Source organism: Micropterus dolomieu, linkage group LG20 (genome assembly GCF_021292245.1).
Source record: "Micropterus dolomieu isolate WLL.071019.BEF.003 ecotype Adirondacks linkage group LG20, ASM2129224v1, whole genome shotgun sequence".
In the NCBI taxonomy this organism is placed as follows: Eukaryota; Metazoa; Chordata; class Actinopteri; order Centrarchiformes; family Centrarchidae; genus Micropterus; species Micropterus dolomieu.
The window spans coordinates 17,203,016-17,212,254 of record NC_060169.1 but is presented as its reverse complement, the minus strand read 5'-3'; the positions used below and the strand labels follow the sequence as shown (position 1 = coordinate 17,212,254).

Genomic DNA, 9,239 nt, shown 5'->3' with positions numbered 1-9,239 from the left:
TGTTTAAATTGCACACAACTTTGTTTAACGTCAGCATTTCTTCTGCTTCCTGACAAGCAGTCACATTTCATAACTAATTAAATTGATCCCTCCCTCCCCACCGATAGAGTCCACTAACTGAAATTATTTGTATCTAAGTGTCAATATATTAAATCACAGGGCTAATGAGTTGGGTCACTGCTTTCTTTTATCTTCAGTCTTGCATGTGCACATCTTCATCAGCTAACAGTCTCCTTAAATGGAGGATGAACATGCTGGACGGAGCCTCCCTGGGCGAGAGCCAAGCCTGTCTGACTAGGCTGTTAATGCCCCCACATAATCCTACTAGCAGGCTAACACAGAGCTCTTCAACACAAGGGAAAGCACTGGCAGCACAGCATCTACACAGACACGCATGTGCACACTTAAACACATACACACGATCATTTCCCTGCTCTATTATTCTCTTATTATCATGCTAACAGTCCCAATCTAGCTGTGCTAATTGGGGGACTTACACATTCTCTTTAACAAAGTCTATTTTTGTGCTTTTTTTTTTTGCCCGTGCATTAATAAGAGTCTCACACTGAGAAAATCATTTGTGCCGGGGAGACAACAAAAGCATCTGAGAATACACAAATTAGCGCTATTATCTTTGTGCAATTACCATACAGCCCTGTGTTTATTTAAACTCATCTGATTGATTTAAAATATTTACCATAATGTTGTAGTTTGGGAGGCTTTGCTTCTCTAAATTGGTAACCAAACAGAATCCGTGCATTAAATTACTTGCATTGGATTGGATAACATGCGTATTCTTTTTTAGAATAATAAAGTAATTTACGAAGCAGTACACCAATGTGACAGAATTAGTTTTTGTTCATGCTGGGAGATCTAGTTAGATGATTATTTTCAGCACTAGACAAAAGTTTAATGCTTCAGCTGTAGTCAAAGCTCTTAATGGTAGAAACATCAGGCTATGTGGGGGTTGTGAGGACGGAGGAAACAATTAATACAGTCTGAAACAGGCCAGTTATTAGAGGGAAACTGCTTCTCAGTGACAAAGACCTTACATTGGTATGATGATTAATGATACAACAGGACCGTGACCCCAAGCTTCCTGAGCCTACAGCTGAATCTCACTGCAATGGCATCACAACGCAGATGTGTAACTCTTTCAGTGGCACAGCTAAAGCTGGATTTTGTTGAAAATCTGTGAAATTACTTGATGATAGCTGCTGGTCAAGCAAGATGCGAGGTATGCCAGATGTCTCACATCTAGCTTGACCAATCTTGATCACATTACATAAAATCCAGATTTACCAAGCTACTACAGATGTTTCCAGAGAACGTGTGAATAACTATATAGATATTTGAATTGTTGAGGGAGCAATTAATAGATCATTTGTTATTACATATTATCACTTAATTGATACATTGATTTGTTTTGGTGCAAAGTAAAGCAACAGCAATGGCTGCCATCAACTATCTGTGTGTGTGTGTAACACAAAAACCTAAGTGTTTAACTGGGCAGACTCTACAGCCACTACCGAAGACACTTTTACAGAGCTTCCCTTGTGAGTTCTCTGGTTTCTTTCTGACAGAGGAAAATGGGAAATCCATGTAGAACTCACTAAAACAACACTGCTGTCCAGATTTTTTTACTCTTTTATAAACTGAAGGTAAACAGCAGAATTTAAGATAATTTTGTCTGTATTAAAACTTAAGTAGTATAAAAGAAAAGCAGCATCTATTCACATGTGCTTAACTTAGTTTAAAACTGTGTAAATAGTAACTCAAGCTGCATAGTTTAATAACATACCTTGAATAATCAAAACGGTACCGTATTACACTGCTACATTGTGTGTCACACTGACAAACAAGGAATTAGCTACAAGTTGAAGCGAGAGAGAGATTTGTTCTATCAGACCACATATGTGTCAGTGTGTGTGTTGTTCTCAGTCTCATCTCCAAATATATGCCTTAAAATCGACCTCTAGATGGTCCACCTTATAAATTGTGGTTAGCTAAATGCTGGTGAGATTAAAATGAAATATATTTAATCTTGGGACCTTTAGCATCTAACCATTGAAGGTCTTCACATCTCCCACTGTTTCTTTACACCATTAAAGACACATGTGAGAAAGCCTCTAAGACTTTGAAGTGTGCAATGGACAACTATATCCCTTCATTTCCTCTTTTAATCTCTGGTTTCACATTCTGTATGTGTGTTTGTGTATCTTTGTGGGCAGAAGGTTATAGGTAGGATGTAGAGGCACAGACAATGTGTGTGAACATTCAGTGAGGTTGGAATTTGAAGCCACAGCATGTATAGGGAGAGAACGACCGGTCAAAGGGAGATAAACAGAACCAGACCTGCTCGATGAACTGATCGTTTAATGTTTCGAAAACAGGTGTGAAAAAAACATGGTATACAATGTCCTCCATAGAAATGTATTATCTCTCAGATCTTAGATCTCACAGTGTAGTCAAGGTTGGCACGCCAATGCCACAGCCAGTGACAAATAACAATGTCATGATTTTAATGAATACAAAATTTAAATGAAATGTTTTGGATTAGTGTCCCCCCCCCCCCCCCCCCCCCCCATTTCATCTGGGGAGCTCTGCTTTCTCCAGCCTGTTTGTGAAGATAAAGTTCACCCTGACCTTTCCGCCAATATTTATTCTCTTGATGTGTCTATCAATGCGTGGGTCCCTGTGTGCCTGTGTACTGTATGCGATCGTTTCAGTGCATGTATATGAGTATCTGCGTGTGAGAGTCAAACCATGGTTTGTATCTTCACAGACCCATCCTCGAGGAATGCATGAACTGGGGTCATTACTGTGTGAGAGGTGAGGGGGGTGGTATGGCTATGGACAGTACTGTTACTTGAGTTTCATAGAGCTCCACATCTCATTAGGGCATTTTATTTTATTTGTCTCCAGAAAGACATTGATATACTATTTTGCTGTTACCACTCTAATGCTACTCACTTCTTAGTAACATGCTTCTGCCTTTAACTCTCATGTACTGTCATTAGAAAATGTATATGAAAGAACATGCCAGCCCGACAGAGTCAACAGTCTGATGAGCAACGTGATGCTGTTTAGCTGCTCATCTGCTGCGACTGCTTATCCATTAGGAGCAGGAGAAACTGGGTGTGATTATGAAACAGAAAGCGGAAGAGGAGACTCAAATAATGCTCAGAATGCCTTAGTGATGCTGAGCCGAATTAAATAAAAAAGACAGAACTGTGTGCTCATTGTTTCTTTTTCTTTTTAATCTCCAAGTGCCTGCACACAGCTTCAGAGAGATAAGTAAGTTATGGGACAAACCAGTTGTCTGCTAATATATATGTTTAATTGTCACGTGTCTTGGTGGCGTTTCAAATTTTCAGCTAAATCAACTCCAGAGTTAATCTCATCCTGGGATTGAATTAGTGCCAAAACGATTTCAACGACAAGGATGGACTGAAGTAATACAAACAAGCTGAGGGAAAAACACACAAAGCCTTGAGCTTTAACTTTTGATAAGCCCCTAACACTGCAATCAAAACATCTGCTATCTTAAAACAAGTGACATTGTAATCCAGAAGGACAAAGACTAAATCTCTCTGCCTCTCTTGTAGGAATGATGAGAAAGGATAAAAAGAGAGATGGCTATTCAAAAGAGAAACTTGATTAAACTGCATGCTGCCTTGCGCCGAACCTCCCTAACTAAACCTCTAGAACTATACACTAAGGATGGATTCCTTTCAATCCACATGCATAAGCCCCTTGAAAGCACACACATAGCGTGCCAACAACAATCTCCAATTGCAGTCCCCATGGTTTTTATTGTTTGGACAGTTTACAATGTCCACTGATGTGATCAGTTACATCATCAATACGAGCCCTTAGCAAGAAGCTCTTGGTCTTCTCCCTGAAGCCAAAGCAGAGGGACTTTGATGGCCAGTAGGGTCTCCAATAAAGTTTAGTGCTCCCCATACTAATACCAGAGAAACTCAATCCCCCAACACTGCTTACCACTTTGCTAAAAGTCTGTGACATACAGGCTGGAAGCTTGTTTACAGAACTAATTAAGTCAAAGCTGTTATATATAAAAATGGCCAGGGCATTTTAAGAGGCAGCAGTAATGAAAACAGAATGGCAAAAAATGCTTCACTAACTTGCCCCTGACTTTCTTTCATCTACTCTCTTTGCTACTCAAGCTCGAGAGGAGTGGCCATCGCCACACTGGATTTTTGGAGGAAGTAGGTTAGGGAGAGAGAACATCTTTGCTTTAAATGACTTGGTTTTGGATAAACAATGATGCATACGATCAAACTTTTTCAAAGTATTGATAGTGATCCATATTTATTTTTGAGGGGTGTTCTGTCTGCAAAGTACAGCCAGCAGAGGCTGGCGGTCTAAACGTGGGACTCTTTTGTTTAATTGTGGATGTGGCTTTTGTTTTTGTTTTTTTATCAGGGAAGATCTGTGGCACATTCGGTCAAGGGAGAAGCTGGCCAACTGGGCTCTGCAAGACAGGACTTTACTTACATCTCTGTTCAACTATTTGAAATGGTTATTTAGAAGTATGTTCCCATACACACTCAACCCCCCACCATCTCTCAAAACTATGCATCAAGTGGAATTTTCAGGTATCATTTGCCTTTAACTTTGTGATTAAAGGAAAGGCCTCTAAAAGCGAGATGCATTAGGGCTGTGCCCTTATGTTCAATGAGCATAAGTAAAGGGCCCTCTATGATTTGAGTATCACTAGCCCCTCAGTAGTGTATGAGGTACTTCATTTTAGAGTGTTTTCTAGACAGTGTCATGCTCTGTGCTTCTCTTTAGTGGAGTATTATGGAATTACTTTTCCAATAGACTGTCCACTGTTGAAGTGAAAGGCCCAGGCTGGTGGCTTCACAAGAATATGTTGACAGTATGGCCTTTCTCCTTAAAAGAACTCTTGAAAGAGCAGGTAAAGCTGGTTGATGCACTAACTGTTGTTTGAAACCAGAAGTTTGCTTTGCCTATGTGTATCATAAGACCATACAATGTGCATAAGAAGATAATGCTGTTAAGCACAAACAAAAAAAAACCAAATAGTATATCCTGTGAGGAGTGCTTAAAGATGCTGGATTACCACTTTGTTGCAATAAAAAGTTTGAAGAGGTTGGGGGGGGGGGTGAAAGGAGAGGATGGGGAGTTGTCAGCAAAAAGAACAAACAGAGGAATGGAGAAGGATGTGCCTGACACTAAGCACACCCAGCAGGATAACATTAGCTTCACACAGGCAGCCAGGCTCATAGCCTTGACCACTGTCAGTGACCAACCCTGGATTACCCTGTACTGTTTGACCATGTCCAGCTACATGCTGCCTGGGTGGTCTGTCACTACACCACTCTGTACTGTATGAAATAAGGCACACATAAACAAACACACTCATAATGAGAATGAGAATATCTGGCATGAGGTGCATAGGTTATAAACTAGAGCAGCACATTAATGTAAACCAGAAGGAATAAGATGAAAATAGAGAAGAAATACACAATGCCAGTCACACAGCATAATGACAATGTAAGTTTCAGCAGTAGTGCTGTGGAAGGCATGCCACGTTTCCCGTCTGGGACAAACTCGTTTCAGAGGCATTTACCAGCCTCTTTCATGTCCCCCACCTCCAGGCTCTTCTCCATCAACAGGACTCATTAGCTGTTGTTACTCCCCACCCCCTCTCCTTTTTTTTGTTCATTAAGATGTGCTAATTATTCTCCCCCATATTTTAAAGCCCTCCCAATTACCAACAGGCAATTAACATTTGATGAGAGTGATGAATGTTAGTGTGACACAAAAATTAAAGATAAAAAGACAAGAAATATAAAAAGGAGAAAAAGATGAGAAGGAGAGGCTAACAGAAGTAAGCAAAGATATTTTCTTTAATGTCTAATTTTTATTGATCTGTGCCATTAAATCCAGACATTTGCCTCATGGTGACATCAGTGGTGGTCAATTACACTGAAGAGGGAGAAATGTTGTAGTAATCAGCGTCGAAGAAGTGAGAGGTGTAAGCTCCTGAGTGTTAAAGGGCCAACAGAAACAAATTCACTGACCTGGATCTGTTGCTGGAGGAGGTTGATTTTGTGCTGCTGCTGCAGAAGTTGTTGCTGTTGTCTTGCAATCTGGTTGGAAACAGAGTGGCAAATGAAATGATTCCTTGCAAAAGAAGAGTAGGAACTAAAACCATGCAATATGTTTGTTCTCTTTAGACAACACCATGTAGGAACTGTGCTGCAACTGGTGACGCAATACCAGATACACAGCTCCTAAATGCTATCCAGGCCAGTTACAGTGTATTAAATGTATGTTAAAAAATAGCGGTTTGAATGGAAATATATAGAGGGAAGAAAGTGGCGGTTGATAAGGGAGAGTAATAATTAATATTTCCTTTTACAAAATATGGTTTTATAACCAAATGGCAGCAAAATCTGACAAAAACAAACATATTTTCAATTTTCGAAATGAACTTGAAATAAACGGTGCTGAACTGCGTAGTCAAAATTTGTGGTAAAAGAAAATATATTATGTACAGGACAGACGAATGTGGTTATGATGGAGATAACTGGTGCAGAGAGTTTATGGGTGACAGAGGTCCCTGCCACCCCTGAGTGACGTGCGGTCACACTGCAATCCTTCTCATTCTGGCAGTCCCCTTTTCTACATGCTCACTTCATTGAGCATGACAACCTAGTTTTAAGTGTCATTTAATTTTCATTTTTAAATATAATTACAAAGTGTTCACTGTAAGATATCGGCCGTCTGCAAATGTGTCAAGATTAATTTGTGCTGGCTTCCTCACGAGTGTCAACAGTTAATTACTGTGTTGTATCTTGATGGCTTGATGACATTCTAGCTCTCAGCGGGCTCCCTCGCTCTCCCTCGCTCTCTCCCTCCATCTCTTCCATTTTATTAATATTCTTCCAATTTAAAATAAGATCAAATAATAAAATATCACTGTTCATTTATGCTGCGATATCTACAAAGCCTACAGAGTTGAGTGTAGTTTGCAAATGAACATCATTGATTGAAAAAGAAATCAATACTGTTAATGTAATATTAGTGTACTATGACCAAATGCATCACTCCAAGGTATATGGTCTCTCTCTTCATTTACCACATGAAGGTCTGAGAGTGTGCTGAGAAAACTCTGAGTGAACTCCTTGCTGATAATTGACTCATAGCCATTAGGGTGGCTGGTGATAATAAAAGTGTCGCCTGTGTGGATAGTTTGTGTCCTTATTTCTTCCCAGACATTAACACACTTCATGGCCTCTGCTAATTTGCTGATTTGTACAATATGGCTCATTGGCCTGATTCGCGCTGCAAATCTAATGCCAGGCTTGTTCTAATAGGAGTCGATTTATAAGATATAGAGGACTTCCGTGTTTAATATAACGTTTAATTCACACATTCCCTCGCATTTGTTAGTACAAGTCATAATAACATTTTCCCGACCGCACAGCATAAATGTGAGCGAAAGAGCATGACAGAAATATCTGAGGTAATATAGAATATAACATCTCTTAAATCTAACATTATTCCAAATTCCTAGTGAGGACTAAGATTTTATTGGCATATTTCAGGCATGAAATTTAATTTGAAATCGAGAGTCAAGTGACAATTTGTTACAGATGTATTTAATGGGGTTGATTATAGTGATGGAAGGGGAAACAGAGTAAACAAGATTAAAGGAGGAAGTGGAATTAATTCTTTAAATAGGAAAGAAAGAAAGAAAGAAAGAAAGAGAGAAAGAGTGGGATGTATGGAATATAGTGACAGAAATACAGTCTATTATCTGGAGTACAAAAAGAGAGATACTGTGAAAGTGAGAAATGAAAACAGTGAACAGTTACCTGCTCCTGCTGCTGACGAGCTAACTCCATTTGCTGCCTCTGTTTCTCCATCTGTGAGGCAGCGAGCTTCTTCTGTTCGTCGTGGGCAGCCAGAAGCTGTTCGCGCAGGCTGATCAGCTGGGTGATCATTGTGGAGAGCTGGTGTTCCTTTTCTGCCAGGCTCTCTGGAGTACCTAGCGAGGGGAAAGAGAGAGAGAGAACGATGTCAGGAGTGGAAAGGATAAACACAAGGTGGAGAGCCTGAGTCAAACACAGATACAGGTATAGCTTATGCATACCTGCATGAATGAGAAAAAAGGGGCATAAAATTATGCAAAAGGTTTCAGAGTGGCCATAACTAAATTACCAGGGTGTACTTTTGTAAGAAAGCCCGCAGAAGGCCTTAGTCACTGTACACTGCTAAATACAGAAACGCAACCATACTGCACACACCAATCATCATATTGTGCCATAGTACTGTACACAATATATCGTACAAAGAAAACCGCACAGGCAGCCACCAACTGCAGTGAATGCACAAAGTGTTAAGGTCACACACACCCTGGAGTTGTCTGTTTTACTGTACCTGGTGTTCACAGCTTTCACAGGAAGAAAGGGAAGGAATTGTTCCCGGCACATAGACAAAGAGCTGCAGGGAGTTGTCAAACTGAGGTGGCAGCTTATGTCAGACTACCGGGGTGAATATAAAGTTGAGAGTTGAGAGTCAGTGTTTGCACTGGCCTCAAAACAACATAGGTTTTTCATCATATGGCTGTTCCAGCAACACATTGGAGGAGGAACTCAACTGTTCAAACTTGAGATGCAATATTTACATTCCAGAAATATGCTCTGAATGCACTGTGACAATCATTATTAAAATAGTATTTGTATGAAAATTATCTACACTGAACAATACACTCTTTATTGTGATCTCTGTGTAGTTACAGTAAGTGTACTTCAAACAGAAAAGCAATGACAGAACAATAGGCTTACTTCTCTTTCTACAGTCACATGTCTGCACTGTGTGTGATAGAGAGAGCATCTCCGCTTGCACTGCTCTCTCCCTCCGCCTAATCAATGCTAAGTGATCCTACCATTGACTTACACCGCCAACATAATTGCCAGTGAGAGGCTAGACAGTAACTCAACTCTCCTCCCACTGCACTCCTGTGTGACAAGCTGATCTGGGAGAACATACAAAAAAAGAGATGGGAAAACTGACAGAAGAGAAGAGACAGAGAGAGACAGTAAGAGAGTGAGAGAAAAGGATAAAAGCAAAAAGACCCAGATAACAGTACAATATAGTCTGGCCTGGGGCCAGCAGGAGCTGAATTCTTTCCTGGGTGTCTTCCTCATGTCTCTGGCCACATCTGTCTTGAGTTTCTC

General features: G+C 40.3%; 1 protein-coding gene across 19 annotated transcripts in view; it reads right to left on the bottom strand.

Annotated features, from left to right (window-relative positions):
* sox6 (SRY-box transcription factor 6) overlaps nt 1–9,239 on the bottom strand; it is a 134,334-nt gene that overhangs the window by 50,496 nt on the left and 74,599 nt on the right. For all 19 annotated transcript variants that reach the window (XM_046032701.1, XM_046032707.1, XM_046032702.1 and 16 more), the window contains 2 exons: nt 7,875–8,047; nt 6,075–6,143 (listed from right to left, as the gene is read on the bottom strand). In XM_046032701.1, the coding sequence (XP_045888657.1) occupies nt 6,075–6,143; nt 7,875–8,047 (242 nt within the window). The remainder of the gene's footprint in view (nt 1–6,074; nt 6,144–7,874; nt 8,048–9,239) is intronic.